General features: G+C 44.6%; 1 protein-coding gene across 2 annotated transcripts in view; it reads right to left on the bottom strand.

Annotated features, from left to right (window-relative positions):
- The window catches only part of MED23 (mediator complex subunit 23), a 67,641-nt gene extending 56,341 nt beyond the window's left edge, over positions 1 to 11,300 (bottom strand). For both annotated transcript variants that reach the window (XM_038760019.1, XM_038760026.1), the window contains exons 1-3: positions 11,224 to 11,300; positions 3,637 to 3,668; positions 3,340 to 3,427 (exon numbers count right to left, since the gene is read on the bottom strand). In XM_038760019.1, the coding sequence (XP_038615947.1) occupies positions 3,340 to 3,427; positions 3,637 to 3,668; positions 11,224 to 11,283 (180 nt within the window). In that variant the 5' untranslated portion in view covers positions 11,284 to 11,300. The remainder of the gene's footprint in view (positions 1 to 3,339; positions 3,428 to 3,636; positions 3,669 to 11,223) is intronic.
- Positions 11,301 to 25,248: the final 13,948 nt, after the last annotated feature.

Below are 25,248 nucleotides of genomic sequence, written 5' to 3'. Positions count from 1 at the left end.
ATGTGATCCCCATGTGGGACATGGACTGTTAAGTGCTTACTATGTGCAAAGCACTGTTCTAAGCGCTGGGGAGGTTACAAGGTGATCAGGTTGTCCCACAGAGGGCTTACAGTCTTTATCCCCATTTGACGATGCAGATTTGCGAGTCACCCGTTTAGAGATGTTAGCTGAAATCGTGAGGGCGAAAAATAGAAGGGGACTGAGACTTGAGGGACCCTCACAGTTAGGGGGTGGGAGGCAAAGGAGGAGCCAGCAAAAGAGACTGAGAAGGAGCAGCCAAAGAGATAGAAGGAGAACCACGAGAGGATATTGTCAGTGAAACCAAGGCTGTGTATTTCCACGACAAAGGGGTGGTCCAGTTAGTCAATAATATTTATTGAGCACTTTCTGTGCACAGAGTGCTGTAATGAACACTAGGCAGAGTACAGTGTAACAGTAAACAGACACATACCTTGCCCATAACGAGCTTACAGTTTAGAAGGGATGACAGACATTAATATAAATAAATCACAGATATGTACCTAAGTGCTTTGGGGCTGGATGGCGGTGGGCTGGGAGGAAGAGGGGAGGGGATGATTAAGGGAGCAAGTCAGGGTGATGCAGAAGGAGTGGGAGAAGAGGAAAGGAGGGCTTAATCAGGGAAGGCCTCTTGGAGAAGATGTGCCTTCAATAAAGCTTTGAAGGGAGGGAGAGTTCTTATTCAAAGCAACCAAAAGGTCTGGAACAGGATAGAGTAGTCTATTGGATTTGGCAAGAATAAGGCCATTGGTGACTTGGAGAAGGCAGTTTCTGTGGAATGGAGATAGCGGAAGACAGACTGTAGTGAGTCAAGGGGAGAACTGGAGTAGAGGAAGTGGAGGCAGTGGATGTAAACAACTCGCTTGAGGAATTAGGAAAGGAATGGTAGGAGGGAGATGGAAGACGAAGTGGGGTCAAGGAAGGGCTTTTCTTAGGCTATGTGATACGTGGTCACGTTTGAAAGCAGAGAGAAAGAAGCCATTGGAGAGTGAATGATTAAAGACGGCAGCCAGGGAAAGGGCAAATGTTCAAATAAGGTGAGAAGGGATGGAGTTGGAATAGAGGGAGTATATTTCATGTTATCGCAGGTCAAGTTAACCAGGGTCAGATTAACCTTGGTCTTATTAACCTAACGTTAACCCACATCATGTGAGGTAAACTTAAATTTCCCATATTAACCCACGTTAGATTAGTCTGGGACAGATTAGCCTGTGCTATTAAACCAGTTCAGATCAACCCTACATTAGCCTGGGCCACATTTATCCATGTCTGTTTAGCCCTACGTTCGCCCAGGTCAAATTAACCCATGCCAGATTAGCCCAAGTAATATGTACCAAAGCCAGATTAACCCACATTACACTGAACCAGGTCGGAGTTAAACAAGTTCAGTATTAAACTAGTGTCATTCAGATTATCCCTAGATCAACTAAAGTAATTTTTTCCCTAAATGAGCACAAGTCACCTAATTGCTGGTCCTGGCTAGTCATATTAGTCCAGGGTCAGAGGTTACCCTTGGGTCAGGTCAAGCCTACATCATGATAATGATATTCCTGATCCAAAACTGTTCAAAATTCTGAATTATTTAGTGTCCTGGGAAAAGTCCAAAAAAAAAAAAAATCAACTGGTACTTGAACAAAAAAAGCCCATCCAATAAAGTATGCTTAACTGTCTTGTGCCAATAAATGAAGTGCCCGCTACAGAAACAGCTAACCAAACTGATGAGCAATGGCAAACGCAGAAAGTTAGAAATGTCATTTTAGAGATTCTAAATATTCTGGTGGGATACTTGCAGAGTAGCAGTCCAATAAAATCAACCTTCCTCCACGATGGAAAAGCTATGTACTAGATTGTAAATTCTGCTCCGTGTATCATAGTTGATTAAATGTTTATTGAATAACCCTCGGTGCAAAACCTGTGCGAACGAGTATGAACTACACATGGGCACTCAATGTCCTAAAGGGAGGTTACATGCTGACATGGACCACAAAACAGAATAATGGGGAGAAAGAATCCAACACGGATGAGGGAATTTATTTCCCAAGATCATGGAAAAGCCTACTAAAAATTAGAAAAAAAAATTGTAATGTGCCTTTTTCATTTTTTTAAATCCTTTCTATTGATAAGATGTGTAGGGAGAGCCAATTTCAAGATAGAGAGAGGGTGGGAGACTACTGGAGACAGAGGAGAGTGTTGTTGGTTTTTTTCTTTTTATGGTATTTGTTAAGTGCTTACTCTGTGCCAGGCACTATTTTAAGCACTGGGGAAGATACAAAGTAATCACGCTGGACCCAGTCCATGTCCCACATGGGGATCACAGTCTTAATCCCCATTTTACAGATTAGGCACCAGACACAGAGAAATTAAGTAACTTGCCTAAGGTCACACAGCAGATAAGTGACAAAGCTGGGATTAGAACCCAGGTCCTTCTGGCTTCTACGTCTGTGCTCTGACAACTAGGCCACACTGCTTTTCACCTTGCCTACTGTGTGACCTTGGACAAATTACTTTACTTCTCTGTGCCTCAGTTCCCTCACCTGTAAAATGGGGATTAAGAGTGTGAGCCCCATGTGGGACAAGGACTGTGCCTGACCTGATTAGCTTCTATCTATCCCAGCATTTAGTACAGTGACTACACATACTAAGCACACAAATACCATAAAAACGCATGCAAATAGGCTTTTCTACTGAACATAACAGGTCTGCATTTCATCCAATAAAACTCTATGAACCAACTGTTAGGACGGAAATTATTTCTTGTAGTAAGGAGTCTATACTCAAATTAAACAGCAAATGCTTTACTTGCCTAGAAACCACTGGCCTCCTGAAGCAGGGGATAACAATGCAGAAAGCTGAGAGTGACAACAGGCAATATGCCCCTATTCTTATCATCCACCTAGGTGGCAGATCTAAGTGAGGGAAAAACTAGAAATCTCGGGGGTATAGATTTAGCTTTAATTCTATTTGTTCTGACGATTTTGACACCTGCCTCCATGTTTTGTTTTGTTGTCTGTCTCCCCCTTCTAGACTGTGAGCCCGTTGTTGGGCAGGGACCGTCCCTACATGTTGCCTACTTGGACTCCCCAAGCGCTTAGTACAATGCCCTGCACACAGTAAGCGCTCAATAAATACGACTGAATGAATAAATGAATGAATAGAGTACCTCTAGAGAAGTGCAACAAGATGTTCACGAAGGCAAAGAGCAGCAAGGAACTAAGGAGCACAAACCAAAACCATGAAACGCACGCCCATTACAAGCTGGTGTGGAGAGGTGGCTAGACATTTTGTGTAGTTGGAGGAGCACATCTACACGGCACCACTCACCTGAGAAAGGCTTGCCCAGAACTGCCTAAAGGCCCCCAAGCAGCTGATGAGTTTCGTTTTCTCATCTTCGGGGGTGTCCATAAACATGCTAGAGAAACAAAAACCATGACCTGAGAGGACAGTCCAACTCAATAAAACTGCACCTGCAACTCTACCTAGGAGAAACAGCAACCATATACTCTACCCACATAAATGTGGTCTAAAACATATGATTTTCACCAAGTAAAAATAAATTAAGAGCCTGACTGCACTTGAGAAGTAAAGGGAAGAGAGTACAGAGTCTGGTGTCGCACTTACCCAGGGAAAGCCTCCTCTATGACTTCCGTTTTCTGGAAAAAAGGAGACAAAAGGCACGTGCTTTAGCCAAAGGTCTGGCATCCCATCGCTACCACCCTGATTTACTATTTTGTGGCTGTATGAGCAGAAGTGGAAAAGGTACAGAACTGGAAAAGGCATCTCTTTCCATCTTCATGAACACAGAGATCATGGGAGATAAGACGGTGGCCTCTTTCATTCAATCATATTTACTGGGCGCTTCTGTATACAGAACACTGAACTAAGCACTTAGGACAGTAACAGATTTGCTAGGCTTGTTCCCCGCTCTCAAGGACCTTACAGTCTAGAGACTTAAGATCCCTCCCCAGAACAGGCCTTCGGGGCAAGGCAGAGGGATTAGAGCTTCAAGTGAATGAAGGGAGAAGGAGACAGATGGGGAGAGGAAGGGAGAAGGAGAACCATGGTAAGGAGGAGATGGGGCGGGGAAGGGAGAAGGAGATTGGGCGGGGAAGGCAGAAGGAGATGGGGGAAAGGAGATGGGGTAAAGGTGATGAGGAGAGGAAGGGAAAGGGCAATGGGGAGGCGAAGGAAAAAGGCGCTGGGACGGGAAGAGGGAAATGGGGAAGTGTAAGGGTACTGGGGTAATAATAATAATTGTGCTAATTTGTAAGGACTTACTACATGCCAAGCACTCTACTGAGTGGTGGGTAGATACAAGATAATCAGGTTACACTTGGGGCTCAATCAATCAATCCCATTTACTGAGCACTTAGTGTGTACACAGAATGGTTGCCCAGCCACCTCTTTACCAGTAGCTTAAAGCCCTCAAATCACCTTTCCCCCCTCTTACCTCCCCTCCCATCGCTGCTCTCCTACTATAACCCAGCCCCCACCCTTGACTACTCTAATGCCAACCTACTCACTGCACCTCGATCTGATATAACCGACCATCGACCTCTCACCCACGTCTTGCCTCTGGTCTGGAACTCCCTCCCTCTTCATATTTGACAATTACTATCCACCCCTGCCACCCCCCACCTCACACCCCTTCAAAGCCTAATTGAAAGTACATTTTCTCCAATCAGTGGTATCAACTGAGCGCTTACTATGTGCAGAGCATTGTTCTAAGTACTTGGGAGAGCACACTAATAATGGCATTTATTAAGCACTTACTGTGTGCAAGGCACTGTTCTAAGCGCTGGGGAGGTTACAAGGAGATCAGGTTGTCCCACGGGGGGCTCACGGTCTTAATCCCCATTTCACAGATGAGGGAACTGAGGCCCAGAGAAATTAAGTGACTTGCCCAAAGTCACACAGCTGACAATTGGTGGAGCCGGGATTTGAACCCATGACCCCTGACTCCAAAGCCCGTGCTCTTTCCACTGAGTCACGCTGCTTCTCGTGCATTCTCTTGCATTACAAGAGATCTTCTAGACTGTGAGCCTGTTGTTGGGTAGGGACCGTCTCTATATGTAGCCAACTTGTACTTCCCAAGCGCTTAGTACAGTGTTCTGCACACAGTAAGCGCTCAATAAATACAATTGAATGAATGAATGAATATGCACCTTCCATGGTGGGTTTACAGTCTAGAGGGACCTCCAAGAGACCTTCACCGACTAGACCCTCCCACTCCCTTCTGCGTCGCCTTGTTTTTCTCCCTTCACTCACCACCCGCCACGAGCTCCATGGCACTTATGCCCATATCCGTCATTTAACTGATTTATCATCGTCATCATCATCAATCATCAATCGTATTTATTGAGCGCTTACTGTGTGCAGAGCACTGTACTAAGCGCTTGGGAAGTACAAGTTGGCAACATACAGAGATAGTCCCTACCCAGTAGTGGGCTCACAGTCTAAAAGGGGGAGACAGAGAACAAAACCAAACGTACTAACAAAATAAAATAAATAGAATAGATATGTACAAGTAAAATAAATAGAGTAATAAATATGTACAAACATATATACATATATACGGGTGCTGTGGGGAAGGGAAGGAGGTAAGATGGGGGGATGGAGAGGGGGACGAGGGGGAGAGGAAGGAAGGGGCTCAGTCTGGGAAGGCCTCCTGGAGGAGGTGAGCTCTCAGGAGGGCCTTGAAGGGAGGAAGAGAGCTAGCTTGGCGGATGGGCAGAGGGAGGGCATTCCAGGCCCGGGGGATGACGTGGGCCAGGGGTCGATGACGGGACAGGCGAGAACGAGGTACGGTGAGGATTTATATTGATGTCTGTCTCCCCCTCTTAGACTGTCAGCTTGTTGTGCGCTCACACTTCAAGCAGGTGGAAGAACTAGTATTAAATCCCCATTTTCCAGATGAGGGCACCAAGGCCCAGAGAAGTAAAGCACGACATCAAGGTAAGTGGCAGAGGCTGGATTAGAACCCAGATGCCACGACTTCCAAGCCCATTCTCTCTCCACTGGGGCATCTTGCCTCTTCAAGGGAAAAGGAAGCAGCGTGGCTTAGTGGAAAGAGCACAGGCTTGGGAGTCAGAGGTCATGGGTTCATTCTATTGTATTTATTTAGCACTTACTATGTGGTGAGCACTGTACTAAGTGCTTGGAAGGTACAATTCAGCAATAAAGCGGCAATCTCTGCCCACACTGGGCTTACAGTCTAGGGGATGGGAGGAGCAGACATCAAGAACAAGTAAACAGGCATCACTATAGAATAACTATATATTTTTATATTTATTATAATGGCACTTCTTTTTAAGCACTTTCTAGGTGCCAAGCACCATGCTAACCGCAGGGGTAAAAACAAGGTAATCAGGTTGTAACACGTGAGGCTCACAGTCTTAATCCCCATTTTACAGATGAGGTAACTGAGGCCCAGAGAAATTAAGCGACTTGTCCAAAGAGACAAGCGGTGGAGCTGGGATTAGAACCCATGACCTCTGACTCCCAAGCCCGGGCTCTTTCCACTAAGCCAGGTGTATATATACATCAAAACAAGTAAAGAGGCCTCAATGTATACAGAATTATATATATATATATATACACACACACACACACACATCAAAAAAGTAAAGAGGCATCAATATAAATAGAATTATAGCTATATACATCAAAACAACAGGCATCTAACCCCGGCTCTGTCACTTGTCAGCTGAGTGACTTTAGGCAAGTCACTTCACTTCTCTGGGCCTCAGTTCCCTCATCTGTAAAATGGGGATGAAGCCAGTGAGCCCCACGTGGGATAATCTGATAACCTTGTATCTACCACAGAGCTTAGAACAGTGCTTGGCACATAGCAAGCTTAACAACAAAAAAAAGACTTCCTCCTTATTATTATTAGAAAAGCAGTGTGGCTTGGTGGAAAGAGCCCGGGTTTGGGAGTCAGAGGTTGTGGGGCTCGAATCCCTGCTCTGCCACTTGTCTGCTGTGTGATTTTGGGCAAGCCACTTAACTTCTCTGTGCCTCAGTTACCTCATCTGTAAAACGGGGATGAAGACTGTGAGCCCCACGTGGGACAACCTGATTACCTTGTAATAATAATAATTATAATAGTAATAATAATAATAATGACATTTTTAAGCGCTCACAATGTGTCTAGCAATCATTCATTCATTCAATCATATTTATTGAGCACTTACTGTGTGCAGAGCACTGTACTAAGTGCTTGGGAAGTGCAAGTCGGCAACATAAAGAGACGGTCCCTACCCAACAACAGGCTCACATTCTAGAAGGGGGAGACAGACAACACAACAAAACATGTAGACAGGTGTCAAAACTGTAGGATTCGAACCCAAAACCTGACTCCCAAGCCCATGTTCTTTCCACTAAGCTACTATCTCTGCACCCTCCTGCCTCTGTTGTTAAACTGTTCTAAGTGCTGGGGTAGATACAAGGTAAGCAGGTTGTCCCACCTGGGGCTCACAGTCTTCATCCCCATTTTACAGATGAGGGAAGTGAGGCACAGAGAAGGTCCAGATTGCCCTTTATCCTCTCCTCCTCACACCCTACCACCGCCCTACCTCCTTCCCCTCCCCACAGCACTTGTATATATCATCATCAATCATATTTATTGAGCGCTTACTGTGTGCAGAGCACCGTACTAAGCGCTTGGGAAGTACAAATTGGCAACATATAGAGACAGTCCCTACCCAACAGTGGGCTCACAGTCTAAAAGGAATATATATATTCAATATACAATGTACAATATATATTTGTACAGATTTATTCCTCTATTTATTTTACCTGTACATATTTACTATTCTATTTATTTGTTAATGATGTGCATATAGCTATAATTCTATTTACTCTGCTGGTTTTGACACCTGTCTACGTGTTTTGTTTTGTTGTCTGTCTCCCCCTTCTAGACTGCGAGCCCGTGGTTGGGTAGAGACCGTCTCTACACGTTGCCGGCTTGTACTTCCCAAGCGCTTAGTCCAGTGCTCTGCACACAGTAAGCGCTCAATAAATACGACTGAATGAATGAATGAATGAATTTCATGGTTTCGGGCTGCGCTCCTTAGTTCTGTGCTGGTCTCACTGCCTCCAGGAACATCTTGTTGCACTTTGCTAGAAGTTCCCTATCTCTATATCCCGGAGATTTCTAGTTTTTCCCTCACCTCGGTCTGCCAACTTGTACTTCCCAAGCGCTTAGTACAGTGCTCTGCACACAGTAAGCGCTCAATAAATACGATTGATGATGATGATGCCACCTAGGTGGATGATAAGACCAGTGGCACATTCCCTGTTGTCATTCTCAGCTTTCTGCATTATCTTCTAGACTGTGAGCCCACTGTTGGGTAGGGACTGTCTCTATATGTTGCCAACTTGTACTTCCCAAGCGCTTAGTACAGTGCTCTGCACACAGTAAGCGCTCAATAAATATGATTGATTGATTGATTATCCCCTGCGACAGGGGGCCAGTGGTTTCTAGACAAGTAAAGCATTTGCTTTTTAATCTGAGGAGACTCCTTAAGGAGCGTGGCTCAGTGGAAAGAGAAGGGGCTTTGGAGTCGGTGGTCATGGGTTCAAATCCCAGCTCCGCCAATTGTCAGCTGTGTGACTTTGGGCAAGTCACTTCACTTCTCTGGGCCTCAGTGACCACATCTGTAAAATGGGGATTAAAACTGTGAGTCCCTCGTGGGGCAATCTGATCACCCTGTAACCTGCCCAGTGCTTAAAACAGTGCTTTGCACATAGTAAGCACTTAATAAATGCCATTATTATTATTATTACAAGAAATAATTTCTGTCATTCATTTATTCATTCAATCATATTTATTGAGTGCTTACTGTGTGTAGAGCACTGTACTAAGCACTTAGGAAGTACAAGTTTGCAACATACAGAGATGGTCCCTACCCAACAGCGGGCTCACAGTCTAGAAGACTGTCAGTCTAGAAGTCTGTCGTATTGATTTGTTCATAGAGTTTTACTGGATGAAATGCAGAACTGTTATTTTCAGTAGAAAAGCCTATTTGCATGCTTTTTTAATGGTATTTATGTGCTCAGTATGTGCAGGCACTGTACTAAGTGCTGGGATAGATAGAAGCTAATCAGGTTGGGCAAAGTCCTTGTCCCACAGGGGGCTCACACTCAATCCCTACTTTCCAGATGAGGGAACTGAGGCCCAGAGAAGTAATTTGTCCAATCAATCAATCAATCAATCGTATTTATTGAGCACTTACTGTGTGCAGAGCACTGTACTAAGCGCTTGGGAAGTACAAGTTGGCAACATATAGAGACAGTCCCTAGGGTCCAGTGCTCTGCACACAGTAAGCGCTCAATCAATACGAATGAAGTGACTTGCCCAAAGTCACCCAGCTGACAATTGGCGGAGCGGGATCTGAACCCATGACCGGCGCTTAGAACAGTGCTTGGCCCATAGTAAGCAATTAACAAAGGCCACTATTATTAGTATTATTATTATTGTTATTATTATTAAGGGTAGAAAGAGCCAAAGGGAGGTTCCCATGCCTGTAGAGAAGCAGCGTGGCTCAGCGGAAAACAGCACGGACTTTGGAGTCAGAGGTCATGGGTTCAAATCCCGGCTCCGCCACTTGTCAGCTGTGTGACTTCAGGATGTCACCTGCATGTATGTATATAGGTTTGTACGTATTTACTACTCTACTTATTTACTTTAGTTGTACATATTTATTCTATTTATTTTATTTTATTAATGTTTTGTTTTGTTGTCTGTCCCCCGCTTCTAGACTCTGAGCCCGCTGTTGGGTTGGGACCGTCTCTATATGTTGCCAACTTGGACTTCCCAGGTGCTTAGTACAATGTTCTGCACACAGTAAGCGCTCAATCAATACAATTGAATGAATGAAAGTCACTTCACTTTTCTGGACCTCAGTTCCCTCATCTGCAAAATGAGGATGAAGACTGTGAGCCCCCCGTGGGACAACCTGATCACCTTGCAACCTCCCCAGCACTTAGAACAGTGCTTTGCACATAGTAAGCGCTTAATCAATCAATCGTATTTATTGAGTGCTGTGTGCAGAGCACTGTACTAAGCGCTTGGGAAGTCCAAGTTGGCAACATATAGAGACGGTCCCTACCCAACAGTGGGCTTACAGTCTAGAGGGGGAGACAGAGAACCAAACCAAACATATGAACAAAATAAAATAAATAGGATATGTACAAGTAAAATAGAGTAATAAATACGTACAAACATATATACATACATACAGGTGCTGTGGGGAATCAATCAACCAAAAGTATTTATTGAGCGCTTACTGTGTGCAGGGCACTGTACTAAGCACTTGGGAAGGACAAGTTGGCAACATATAGAGACGGTCCCTACCCAAAAGTGGGCTCACAGTCTAGAAGGGCAAGACAGAGAACAAAACATATTAACAAAATAAAATAGAATAAATGTGTACAAATAAAATAGAGTAATAAATATGTACAAACATATATACACATAAACAGGTGCTGTGGGGAATCGATCACTCAATCGTATTTATTGAGCGTTTACTGTGTGCAGAGCACTGTACTAAGCGCTTGGGAAGTACAAGTTGGCAACATATGGAGATGGTCCCTACCCAACAACGGGCTCACAGTCTAGAAGGGGGAGACAGACAACAAAACATAATAACAAAATAAAATAAATAGGATATGTACAAGTAAAATAAAGAGAGTAATAAATACGTACAAACATATATACATACATACAGGTGCTGTGGGGAATCAATCAACCAATCGTATTTACTGAGCGCTTACTGTGTGCAGGGCACTGTACTAAGCGCTTGGGAATTGGGCAAGTCACTTCACTTCTCTGTGCCTCGGTTCCCTCATCTGTAAAATGGGGATGAAGACTGGGAGCCCCACGTGGGACAACCTGATCACCTTGTATCCTCCCAGCGCTTAGAACAGTGCTTTGCACATAGTAAGCGCTTAATAAATGCCATTATTATTATTATTACAAGTTGGCAACATATAGAGACGGTCCCTACCCAACAGTGGGCTCACAGTCTAGGGAAGGAGGTAAGGCGGGGGGGATGGAGAGGGGAAGGAGGGGGCTCAGCCTGGGAAGGCCTCCTGGAGGAGGTGAGCTCTCAGTAGGGCCTCACATTCACACACTAAATGTCATTATTATTATTATTATTATTATTATTGTTATTATTATTGCTAGGCCGGCTGGTCGGGACTCACCACCACCTCCTCGAAAATGCTCTGCAGCTGCGTTTCCATGGGCACCATCGGGATCGCCATGGCAACGGGCCGGAGCGGACCGGACCGGAAGAGACCGGGCCGCTCGGGACTTCCGGGGAAGTGACGCACTTCCGGTCCTCGGGGAGGACGGGGTGGGTTACACGGCCCGGAGCCGGCCCGCGCGCATGCGCACTCCCCGGAGCCCTGTATTGGCACTCATTCATTCATCCGTCCAACCATCCAGCATTCCATTCTTTCATCCATTCATTCGTTCGTTCGTTAGTTCATTCATCCATTCGTCCGTTCATTCATTCAGTCGTTCGTTCATTCACCTGCATCATCATCATCAATCGTATTTATTGAGCGCTTACTGTGTGCAGAGCACTGTACTAAGCGCTTGGGAAGTACAAATTGGCAACATGTAGAGACGGTCCCTACCCAACAGTGGGCTCACAGTCTAGAAGGGGGAGACGGAGAACAAAACCAAACATGCTAACAAAATAAAATAAATGGAATAGACATGTACAAGTAAAATAAATAAATAAATAAATAGAGTAATAAATATGTACAAACATATGTACATATATACAGGTGCTGTGTATGGAATCCATCATTCCATTCTTTCATCCATTCATTCGTTCGTTCGTTAGTTCATTCATTCATTCATTCATGAATCCATTCATTCATGAGAGAGTCAGGGAGAGGGCAAGGTGAGGTGAGGTCAAGAGGGTTTTTTTTAGGATGGGAGAGACATGGGCATGTTTGAAGGCAGAGGGGAAGGAACCAGTGGAGAGTGAGCGGTTGATGATGATCCATTCGTCTGTTCATTCATTCAGTCGTTCCTTCGTTCATTCATTCACCTGTATATCATCATCATCAATCGTATTTATTGAACGCTTACTGTGTGCAGAGCACTGTACTAAGCGCTTGGGAAGTACAAATTGGCAACATATAGAGACAGTCCCTCCCCAACAGTGGGCTCACAGTCTAAAAGGGGGGAGACGGAGAACAAAACCAAACATACTAACAAAATAAAATAAATAGAATAGCTATGTACAAGTAAAATAAATAAATAAATAAATAGAGTAATAAATATGTACAAACATATATACATATATGCAGGTGCTGTATATGGAATCCATCATTCCATTCTTTCATCCATTCATTCGTTCGTTCGTTAGTTCATTCATCCATTCGTTCGTTCATTCATTCACCTGTATCATCATCATCAATCGTATTTATTGAGCGCTTACTATGTGCAGACCACTGTACTAAGCGATTGGGAAGTACAAATTGGCAACATATAGAGACAGTCCCTACCCAACAGTGGGCTCACAGTCTAAAAGGGGGAGACGGAGAACAAAACCAAACATACTAACAAAATAAAATAGAATAGACATGTACAAGTAAAATAAATAATTAAATAAATAAATAGAGTAATAAATATGTACAAACATATATACATATATACAGTATATGTATATGTGTATATACATATATACTGCATACATATACTGTATATATGTATATATCCTGTATATATATAATAATAATGGCATTTATTAAGTGCTTACTATGTGCAAAGCACTTTTCTAAGCGCTGGGGAGGTTACAAAGTGATCAGGTTATCCCACGGGGGTCTCACAGTCTTAATCCCCATTTTACAGATGAGGTAACTGAGGCCCAGAGAAGTGAAGTGACTTGCCCAAAGTCGCACAGCTGACAATTGGCGGAGCTGGGATTCGAACCCATGACCTCTGACTCCAAAGCCCGGGCTTTTTCCACTGAGCCACGCTGTATATATGTATATATCCTGTATATATGTATATATGCTTGTACATATTTATTACTCTATTTATTTATTTATATATTTTACTTGTACATATCTATTCTATTCATTTTATTTTGTTAGTATGTTTGGTTTTGTTCTCTGTCTTCCCCTTTTAGACCGCGAGCCCACTGCTGGGTAGGGACTGTCTCTATATGTTGCCAATTTGTACTTCCCAAGCGCTTAGTGCAGTGCTCTGCACACAGTAAGCGCTCAATAAATACGATTGATTGATTGATTGATTGTTTCATCCATTCGTTCGTTCATTCATCAATTCATTCATTCGTTCATTCATTCATTCGTTCGTTCATTCATCCATTCATTCGTCCATTCTTTCATTCATTCATTCATTCATTCGTTCGTTTGTTCGTTCATTCATTCATCCATTCATTCATCATTCATTCGTCCATTCATTCATCCATCCATTCATTCATTCGTCCATTCATTCATTCATTCGTCCGTTCTTTAGTTCATTGAGCAGCGGCGTGGCTCAGTGGAAAGAGCCCGGGCTTTGGAGTCAGAGGTCATGGGTTCAAATCCCGGCTCCGCCCGTTGTCGACTGTGTGACTTTGGGCAAGTCACTTCACTTCTCTGTGCCTTAGTTTCCTCAACTGTAAAATGGGGATGAAGACTGTGAGCCCCCCGTGGGACAACCTGATCACCTTGTAACCTCCCCAGCGCTTAGAACAGTGCTTTGCACATGGTAAACGCTTAATGAATGCCGTCATTGTTATTATTATTATTATTATTATTATTATTATTATTCATCCATCCATTCATTCATTCGTCCATTCATTCATTCGTTCGTTCGTTCGTTCATTCATCAATTCATTCATTCGTCTATTCATTCATTCATCCATCCATCGATCCATTCAATCGTATTTATTGAGCGCTTACTGTGTGCAGAGCACTGTACTAAGTGCTTGGGAAGTACAAGTTGGCAACATATAGAGGCGGTCCCTACCCAACAGCGGGCTCACAGTCCAGAAGGGGGAGACAGAGAACAAAACAAAACATTAACAAAATAAAATAAATAGAATAGATATGTACAAATAAAATAGAGTAATAAATACGTACAAACATATATACATATATACAGGTGCTGTGGGGAGGGGAAGGAGGCAGGGCATGGGTGATGGAGAAGGGGACGAGGGGGAGAGGAAGGAGGGGGCTCAGTCTGGGAAGGCCTCCTGGAGGAGGTGAGCTCTCAATAGGGCCTTGAAAGGAGGAAGAGAGCTAGCTTGGCGGATGTGTGGAGGGAGGGCGTTCCAGGCCAGGGGATGACATGGGCCGGGGGTCGACGGTGGGACAGGCGGAAACGAGGCAGGGTGAGGAGTTTAGTGGCAGAGGAGCGGAAGGTGTGGGCTGGGCTGTAGAAGTAGAGAAGGCAGGTGAGGTAGGAGGGGGCAAGGTGATGGACAGCCTTGAAGCCCAGGGTGAGGAGTTTCTGCCTGATGCGCAAATTGATTGGTAGCCACTGGAGAGTAACATGCCCAGAGCGTTTCTGGACAAAGACAATCCGGGCAGCAGCGTGAAGTATGGATTGAAGTGGGGAAAGACACGAGGATGGGAGATTGGAGAGGAGGCTGATGCAGTAGTCCAGACGGGATAGGATGAGAGCTTGAACAGACAGGGTAGCAGTTTGGATGGAGAGGAAAGGGCAGATCTCAGCAATGTTGCGGAGGTGAGACCGGCAGGTTTTGGTGACGGCTTGGATGTGAGGGGTGAACGAGAGAGCGGAGTCAAGGATGACACCAAGGTTGCTGGACTGTGAGACGGGAAGGATGGTAGTGCTGTCAACAGTGATGGGAAAGTCAGGGAGAGGGCAGGGTTTGGGAGGGAAGACAAGGAGTTCAGTCTTGGCCATGTTGAGTTTTAGGTGGTGGGCAGACATCCAGATGGAGATGTCCTGAAGGCAGGAGGAGATGCGAGCCTGGAGAGAGGGGGAGAGAGCAGGGGCGGAGATGTAGATTTGGGTGTCATCAGCGTAGAGATGATAGTTGAAGCCGTGGGAGTGAATGAAGTCACCAAGGGAGTGAGTGCAGATCAAGAACAGAAGGGGACCGAGAACTGACCCTTGAGGAACCCCTATAGCAAGGGGATGGGAGGGGGAGGAGGAGCCCGCAAAAGAGACTGGGAATGAGCGACCGGAGAGATAAGAGGAGAACCAGGAGCGGACGGAGTCAGTGAAGCCAAGGTTGGATAGCGTGTTGAGGAGAAGGGGGTGGTCCACAGTGTCGAAGGCAGCTGAGAGGTCGAGGAGGATTAGGATAGAGTAGGAGCCGTTGGATTTGGCAAGCAGGAGGTCATTGGTGACCTTTGAGAGGGCAGTTTCCGTGGAATGTAGGGGACGGAAGCCAGATTGGAGGGGATCGAGGAGTTGGCGTCGAAGGAGAGAGTTGGCGTTCGCCCATTCATTCATTCATTTATTCATTCATTCGTTCGTTCGTTCATTCATTCATCCATTCATTCATCTGTTCCTTCATTCATCAATTCATTCATTCGCCCATTCATTCATTCATTCATTCATTCATTCGTCCATTCATTCATTCATCTGTCCGTTCATTCATACATCCATCCGTTCATTCATTCAATCGTGTTTGTTGAGCGCCTAATGTGTGCAGAGCACTGTACTAAGAGCATCCATCCATTAGAGAAGCAGCATGGCCCAGTGACAAGAGCCCGGTCTTGGGAGTCACGGGTTGTGAGTTCTAATCCTGACTTTGTCACTTGTCTGCCATGTGGTTTGGGACAAGTCACTTCATCATCATCATCATCAATCATATTTACTGAGCGCTTACTTTGTGCAGAGCACTGTACTAAGCGCTTGAGAAGTACAAGTTGGCAACATATAGAGACAGTCCCTGCCCAATAGTGGGCTCACAGTCTAAAAGGGGGAGACAGAGAACAAAACCAAACATACTAACAAAATAAAATAAATAGAATAAATATGTACAAGTAAAACAAATAAATAAATAAATAGAGTAATAAATATGTACAAACATATATACTTATATACAGGTGCAGTGGGGAAGGGAAGGAGATAAGATGGGGGGGATGGAGTGGGGGACGAAGGGGAGAGGAAGGAAGGGGCTCAGTCTGGGGAGGCCTCCTGGAGGAGGTGAGCTCTCAGTAGGGCCTTGAAGGGAGGAAGAGAGCTAGCTTGGTGGATGGGCAGAAGGAGGGCATTCCAGGCCCGGGGGATGACGTGGGCCGGGGGTTGATGGCGGGACAGGCGAGAGCGAGGTACGGTGAGGAGATTAGCGGCGGAGGAGTGGAGGGTGCGGGCTGGGCTGTAGAAGGAGAGAAGGGAGGTGAGGTAGGAGGGGGCAAGGTGATGGACAGCCTTGAAGCCCAGGGTGAGGGGTTTCTGCCTGATGAGCAGATTGATTACTTCACTTCTCTGGGCCTCAGCTCCCTCATCTGTTTTATGGGGATTAAGACTGTGAGACCCACGTGGACCAACCTGATTACCTTGTATCTACCCCAGTGCTTAGAACAGTGTTTGGCACATAATAAGCACTTAACAAATACCATCATTATTATTATTATTATTATCATTATTATTATCCATCCATCCATCCATCCTCAGTGAAGAGAGCCTGGGCTTGGGAGTCAGAGGTCATGGGTTCTAATCCCGGCTCCGCCACTTGTCTACTGTGTGACTCTGGGCAAGTCACTTAACTTCTCTGTGCCTCAGTGACCTCATATGCAAAATGAGGATTAAGACTGTGAGCCCCACATGGGACAACCAGATTACCTTGCATTTCCCCCAGTGCTTAGAACAGTGCTTGGCACATAGTAAGTGCTTAACAAATGCCATCATCATTATTATTATTATTCACTCATTCATACTTACTGAGCACTTACTGTGTGCAGAGGAGCACTCTCCTAAACGCTTGGAAAGTACAATGCAGCAATAAAGAGAGACAATCCCTGCACTTGCTCCATGCAGAGCACTGTACTAAGTGCAGGACTCACCTCACAGTGCTCTTTTCACTGGACTAACAATAGGGCAAAACAATAAACTGATGCATAATATTAATAATTATGGTATTTGTCGGGTGCTTACTATGTGCCAGCCATTGTATGAAGCACTGGGGTAGATGCAAGCAAATCGAGTTGGACACAGTCCCTCTCCCACGTGGGGCTCACAGCTTCAATTCCCATTTTACAGAGGAGGGAACTGAGGCACAGAGAAGTAAAGGGACTTGCCCAGGGCCACACAGCAATCAAGTGGCAGAGCTGGGATTAGAACCCATGACCTTCTGACTCCCAAGCCCGGGCTCTTTCCGCTGAGGATGGAAAGCCACTATGCCATGCTGCTTCTCATTCTCCGCCCACATTCCCTGCCCACAGTGAGCTCACAGTCTAGAGGCAGAGTCAGACATTAATATCCATACATGAATGAGTGAATAAATAAATAAATTACAGATATACACAGATATTGTACATATGTACAGTGGGGCTGGGAGGGAGGATGAATAAAGGGAGCAAGTCAGGGCAACACAGAAGGGAGTGGGAGAAGAGGAAAGGAGGGCTTAGTGGGCGAAGGCTTTCGGAGAAGATGTGCCCTCAGGAAGACTTCGAAGACCGAGAGAGTAATTGTCTCTCATAACTGAGGAGGGAGGGTGTTCCAGGCCAGAGGCAGGACGTGGGCTAGGGGTCGGTGGCAAGACAGGTGAGACTGTGGCACAGTAAGAAGGTTAGCACTAGAGGAGCAAAGTGTGTGGGCCAGGTTGTAGAAGGAGAGAAGTGAGGAGACGTAGTAGGGTAAAAGTTTGTGGAATGCTTTAAATCCAGTGGAGAGGAGATTTTGCTTAATGTAGAGGTGGAAGGGCAAACACTGGTGTTTTTCGAGGAGGAGGAGGATGCATCCTGAATGTTTTTATAGAAAAAATGAATCTAAATCTTGCTGGTTCAACTATCACATCCAAGCCGTCACTCACATCCAAGCCATCACCAAAACCTGCCGGTCTCAGCTAGGCAACATTGCCAAGATCCACCCTTTCCTCTCCAACCAAACTGCTACCTTGCTTGTTCAAGCTCTCATCCTATCCCGTCTGGACTACTGTATCAGCCTCCTCTCCGATCTCCCATCCTCTTGTCTCTCCCCACTTCAATCCATACCTCACGCCGCTGCCCGGATTGTCTTTGTCCAGAAACGCTCTGGGCATGTTACTCCCCTCCTCAAAAATCTCCAGTGGCTACCAATCCACCTACGCATCAGGCAGAAACTCCTCACCCTTGGCTTCAAGGCTGTCCATCACCCCGCCCCTCCTACCTCACCTCCCTTCTCTCCTTCTCCAGCCCAGCCCGCACCCTCCGCTCCTCCGCCACTAATCTCCTCACCGTACCTCGTTCTCGCCTGTCCCGCCATCGACCCCCGGCCCACATCATCCTCCTGGCCTGGAATGCCCTCCCTCTGCCCATCCGCCAAGCTAGCTCTCTTCCTCCCTTCAAAGTCCTACTGAGAGCTCACCTCCTCCAGGAGGCCTTCCCAGTCTGAGCCCCCTCCTTCCTCTCCCCCTCGTCCCCCCTCCATCCCCGCTGCCTTACCTCCTTTCCTTCTCCACAACACCTGTATATATGTACATATGTTTGTACATATTTATTACTGTATTTATTTATTTATTTATTTTACTTGTACATATCTATTCTATTTATTTTATTTGGTTAATATGTTTTGTTTTGTTCTCTGTCCCCCGCTTCTAGACTGTGAGCCCACTGTTGGGTAGGGACCGTCTCTATGTGTTGCCAACTTGTGCTTTCCAAGTGCTTAGTACAGTGCTTTGCACACAGTAAGCGCTCAATAAATATGATTGATTGATTGATTGATTGATCTTCAGATCTGCCATTTCCTCTCCAACCCAACGGCTACTGGCTTAATCCAAGCCTTTATCCTATCCTGCCTTGATTACTGCATCAGCCTTCTTCCTGACCTTCCTGCCTCCTGTCCCTTCCTATTCCAGTCAAGACTTCACTCTGCTGCCCAGATAATTTTTCTACAAAGCCATTCAGTCCATGTTCTCCACTCCTCAGGAACTTTCAGTGGTTGCGATACCACTTCCGCAACGCACAAACTCCTTTCCGTTGGTTTTAAAGCATTCCCTTGTGCCTCCCTGGATTTCCTACTACAATCCAATCCTCACATTTCACTCTAATGCCAACCTACTCACTCATCTATCTCACCACCAACCTATAGTCCACATCATGCCTCTGGCCTGGAATGCCCTCCCTCTTCATTTCCAACAAACAATCACTCTCTCCACCTTCAAAGCCTTACCAATAGCACATCTCTTCTAAGAAGCCTTCCCTACTAAATCCTCATTTCCTTTTCCACTCGCTCTGTGTTGCCCTTGTACTTACTTGCATTTGAACTCATATTCACCCTTCCCTCAGTCCCCCAGTATTTATATACATATCTGTAATTTATTCATTTATATTTATGTCTGTCTCCCCCTCTAGACTGTACACTCACTGTGGGCAGGGACCGTGTCTACCAATTCTGTTATATTGTACTCTCCCAATAATAATAATAATGGCATTTATTAAGCGCTTACTATGTGCAAAGTACTGTTCTAAGCGCTGGGGGGATATAAGGTGATCAGGCTGTCCCACATGAGGCTCACAATCTTAATCCCCATTTTACAGATGAGATAACTGAGGCCCAGAGAAGTGAAGTGACTTGCCCAAAGTCACACAGCTGACAAGTGGCGGAGGCGGAATTTGAACCCATGACCTATGACTCCCAAGCGCGTGCTCTTTCCACTGAGCCACGCAGCTTCTCAAATGCTTAGTCCAGGAGTTCTGCATACAGAAAGTGCTCTGCACACAGGAAATGTTCAATAAATATGATCGACTGATAGATAGATATAGGTTCTTGCCTTAGTTGTGAATGTCTCCCATTAGTCATACTAGCAATAATAGTATTTATTGAGCACTTACTGGATGCAAAGGCCTGTACTAAGCAGTGAGAAAGAGTATACAAATGAGATTTAGGTTTAAGTTTATAAAACATCCTTAGCACGTGTGTACGTGCACCGATTCACTAGCACTATTTATTTTTTACTTCTTTATTGATCTAATTATTCCACTGTTATGTTGGGGAATACTCTCAGTGTTTTGTTCACTACTTCTTCACTACTGAGGGCATTGCCCCAGTAGGAAAAAAAATGTATATTAGAACCCAGGACCCTGATTGCCAATGCCAGAATGCTGCTTCTCTGTATATTTGAAGTATATTTGAAGTGCTATAAGAGAAGCAGTGTGGCTCAGTGCAAAGAGCACGGGCTTGCTAGTCAGAGGTCATGGGTTCTAATCCCGACTCCGCCACCTGTCTGCTGTGTGTCCTTGGGCGAGTCACTTAACTTCTCTGAGCCTCAGTTACCTCCTCTGTGAAATGGGGACTAAGACTGAGGCCCACACAGGACAACCTGATCACCTCGTGTCCCCTCCCAGCGCTCAGAACAGTGCTTCACACATAGTAAGCGCCTAACAAATGCCATCATTAAGTAGAAATTACTGATGTAATACTCCAATGAACCACTGGATGTCAATGTTACCAAACATTGAATAATCTAGATGAGTGTATCAATTAATCATATTTCAGTCAGTTCTACATATCAAGCAGTGTACTAAGCACTTGGGAGAGTACAGTATAGTAGAATTGGTAGATACATTCCCTGCCCACAACAAGCTTCCAGTGTAGAACGACAGTCATTAATAAAGCACTTAGTACAGTGCTCTGCACACAGTAAGTACTCAATAAATACTATTGAATGAATGAATGAATAAATAAATAAAATATGAGTATCTACATAAGTGTTGTAGGGCTTAAGGAGGGGTGACTTAAGGGGGAATATCTAAGATCAAAAGTAATGCAGAAGGAGTGGGAGAAAAGGAAATGAGGGCTTAGTCACAGAAGGCCCCTTAGAGGAGATGTGCTTTTAATAAGCCTGTGAAAGTGGGGAGAGTGGTCCTCTGTCGGATATGAAGAGGGAAGGGGTTCCCGGCTCGGGCCTTAGCAAGGAGCATAATGGATTTTCAAAGATGGGGATGGACTATGCATGTACAAAATTGTCTCTTGTTTTTGAAGACGACACAGCTGATAGAAAAATCACCCAGGAGTATGTCTCGTCTTACGCTGTCTGCTGTCGAGTCATCTCCGACCCATAGTGACGCCATGGACACATCTTCCCCATCTTCCCCAGAATTCCCCACTCCATCTGCAATCGTTCTGGTAGTGTATCCAGAGAGTTTTCTTGGGAAAAATACAGAAGTGGTTTACCATTGCCTCCTTCTGTGCAGAAAACTTGAGTTTCCACCTTCGACTTTCTCCCATGCCACTGCTGCCCAGCACAGAGGAATTTTGACTTGTAGCAGATTTCCTTCCACATGCTAGCCACTGGCCAAGCTAGGAATGGAATGGGTAGGCTTCTTCTTGACATTCCCTCCTGTAATCGAGACATGGAGTACTGGAAACTCTCTGGTGAGACCCTGAGAGGGACATGAGGTTGTATGTGATGGAAAAAATGAATGCATGGCTTACAGTCTTGGTCACATTATACACACAAAAAGCGTATTGCTTATCGTGCGATCATATTTGACATTTTCAATGTTTGGTGTTTGTTCCTTAGCTCCTTGTCTTTCATTCTTTATGAAACTTTTGCTAAGACCTAGTCCTTTCTTGATCGTAGTCTATAACCTGCTGCACATCTCTCTGCAGCTAACTTACAGGTTTCAGCTAGGATGCAGCATTGTCTGAGACTTTGTTTCACTGTTCCTTTCAATTACTTCCTTCCCCTTCCTGACACCGGATTTCAGCTCTCCCTACAGCAGTTGTCTGGATACCTTACAGCTGGTCATTCTCCTGATGTGTTGCCTATGTTAAGGTAGACATAACTACAATAGTAGAAGGTTGACTAAATTCCATAGCTTCAATATTTCAATCATTCAATCATATTTATTGTCAATTGTATTTCTTGAGCACTTAATATGTACAGAGCACTGTATTCATTCATTCATTCAGTCATATTTATTAAGCACTTACTTTGTGCAGAGCACTGTACTAAGCACTTGGGAAGTACAAGTCTGCAATATATAGAGACAGTCCCTACCCAACAACGGGCACACATTCTAGAAGGGGGAGACAGACAACAAAACAAAACATGCAGACAGGTGTCACTGTACTAAACAATTGAGAGAGTACAATATAACAATATTAGCCCACGGTGAGCTTACAGGCTAGAGGTGGAGACAGGCATTCATAAAAATGAATAAATTACAGATATTTGCATAAATGCTGTCAGGCTGAAGGAGGGGGTGAATAAAGGCAGAGAATCAGAATGATGCAGAAGGGAGTGGGAGAAGAGGAAATGAGGATTTAGTAGGGAAGGCTTCCTGGAGGAGATGTGCCTTCAATAAGACTTTCATGGTGGGGAGAGTAATTGTCTGTCGGATATGGAGAAGGAGGCCATTCCAGGCTACAGGCAGGATGGAGATGAGATATAGAAGAGATTGAAGCACATGAGTAGGTAGGTATTAGAGGAGAGAAGTGTCCAAGCTGGATTGTAGTACTGGACTGGATTGGATTGGATTGTAAGTACAAGCGCTTAGTACAGTGCTAAGCGCTTAGTACAGTGCTCTGCACATAGTAAGCGCTCAATAAATACGATTGATGATTGTAGTAGGAAAACAGCGAGGTGAGATAGGAGAAGGCAAGATGATAGAGTGCTTTAAAGTAAATAGTAAGGAGTTTCTGTTTGATACAGAGGTGGTTGGCAACCACTGGAGGTTCATGAAGAATGGGGAAATATGGACTGAACATTTTTGTAGAAAAATGATCCAGGCAGCAGAATGAAGTACGGATGAGTGGGGAGAGACGGGAATAGAAGGCAGGGAAGTCAGCAAGGATGCTGATGTAGCAATCAAGGCAGGGTAGGAGAAGTGACTGGACTAATGCGGTAGCAGTTTGGATGGGATTTTAGTAGGGCTGTGACAGTGGGGACAGTGGTGGTCTGTCAGTTATGAAGGGGGAGGAACTTCCAGGCCAGGGGCAGGATATGGGCCAGGGAGTGGCAGGGAGATAAATGAGATGGAGGTTGTCTTGCCATCTGATGTTGAGTATGGCCCCTAAATGCTTGAGGAGCCAGAATGTGGTCCAGGCCTGAATGTGGTCCAGGCCTCCCAGTAAAAGAGAATGTCGAACAACACTACAGCTCTTAGATTTTCAGTTTGGTCTGAGTCTAACACCCCTTTGACCATCTTCCAAAGGCTGGGCTGGCCTTCTTGATTTGGTTTCCTAATTCCTTGTTCATCTTTATGTTGCTGTTTTGTGTGTCCCCCCTCTAGACTGTAAGCTCATTGTGGGTAGGGATTGTCACTCTTTATTGCTGTATTGTACTTTCACAAGGGCTTAGTACAGCGCTCTGCAAATACTAAGTGCTTAATAAATATGAATGAATAAATGTTCCTGGTAACAGAATTCTGTGACAACTCTGAGTTCCCAATATACAGTTTTGGTTTCCTTGAGACTTAGCTCATAGTGCCTGCCTGATTCAGGGAATGAGTTGTGCGCCTCTAGGATACAACCATCTGCATGGAGCAATTCTTGATTGATTATCTCTGTGACTTTGGATGATGCTCAAAGTCCAATGAGTTGGACGAGTCTCCGAGAATCACAGAAGCATATTCTTCCAATACCTGATCCGAGGCCTCTTATATCTTCCAGGGTGGATCCCTAGTAGAAATGGAATAGGACCAAGGTATCTACACATCCCTGCTCAGTGCACTGGCATTGGGAAACAGATTACATGGGGCATCCTTGCTTTTGACCCGGCCAGTCATGCCACTGCTCCCTGTGGAAATGGGACATTGCTACGAAATCTGTTGTAAGGTACTCTCCGAAGTCCTAGTACAGTGCCCTGTACACAATAAGCACTCAATAAATACATTTGATTGACTGATTGACTGACTGAAGTAGTCTCAAGACTTTGAGAATGATGGCTTTTCAGGAAAGTAAAATCGTTTTTAAGTTCTTTTTTAGAGCCCAGGTCTATTGATGATATGGGACAAAGAAGCACAGATCCAGGGAGAAGGGCATCAAGTTAGGTAAGCCATTTCTGCCAGTGTTTATTTCTGTGTTTTTCTTTTTTTCTTTTTTATTTTTTCATTTGGCTCAGGAGGCTCAAGAGATTTCCTGGCTAGAGATCATCATCATCATCATCATCATCATCAATAATGACAGTAGTAAAGATAACAATAACAATAATACATTGGTTTTTGCATAGCACTTGCAATTTTCTTGGTTTTCTTTTTTTTTACTCAGGTGGCTCAGGAGATAATAATAATAATAATAATAATAATAATAATAATAATAATAATAATAATTTCTTGGTTTTTGTATAGCACTTCCAATTTTCCAAAGAGCTTTCACATCAGCTATCACAGTTTATCCTTACAACAACTCTGTGGAGTAGGGAAAGTAATGATTATTATCCCCATTTTACAGATGAGGAAACCAAGACCCTTAAAGGTTAAGCAATTTGCTCAAGATAATAATAATACTACTACTACTACTACTACTAATAATAATAATGATGGCATTTGTTAAGCCAGTTTATCTGTTGCCAACTTGTACTTCCCAAGCGCTCAGTACAGTGCTCTGCACACAGTAAGCACTCAATAAATATGATTGATTGATTGATTAAGCACTTACTATGTGCAAAGCACTGTTCTAAGCACTGGGGAGGATACAAAGTGATCAACTTGTCTCACGTGGGGCTCACAGTCTTAACCCCCCATTTTACAGATGAGGTAACCGAGGCCCAGAGAAGTTAAGTGACTTGCCCAAAGTCACACAGCTGACAAGCGGCGGAGCCGGGATTAGAACCCATGACCTCTGACTCCCAAGCCCAGGCTCTTTCCACTGAGCCACACTGCTTCCCTGTAAGTAGAGGAAAATCTCATTCTCTCCTGGAAGGTATGGCTCCTGGGGGCTGCCCTAAAACAAGACTTGTACAATCAGTCATCTTCAAGTTTATTTTCAGCAACCTATGCTGAGCTCTTCATAATGCGTAACTGAATATTTTGGCCTTGAATAAGCCCCTCAAAAATGTTAATAGGAATAACTGTAAAGTTTACAGGTGATCTTTCCTTCTGATAATTGGTATAGGGACTCTGAATAGATTCTTTTAA

This window comes from Tachyglossus aculeatus, chromosome 2, assembly GCF_015852505.1.
Source record: "Tachyglossus aculeatus isolate mTacAcu1 chromosome 2, mTacAcu1.pri, whole genome shotgun sequence".
NCBI classification, from domain to species: domain Eukaryota; kingdom Metazoa; phylum Chordata; class Mammalia; order Monotremata; family Tachyglossidae; genus Tachyglossus; species Tachyglossus aculeatus.
This window is presented reverse-complemented; position numbering and strand designations above follow the sequence as displayed.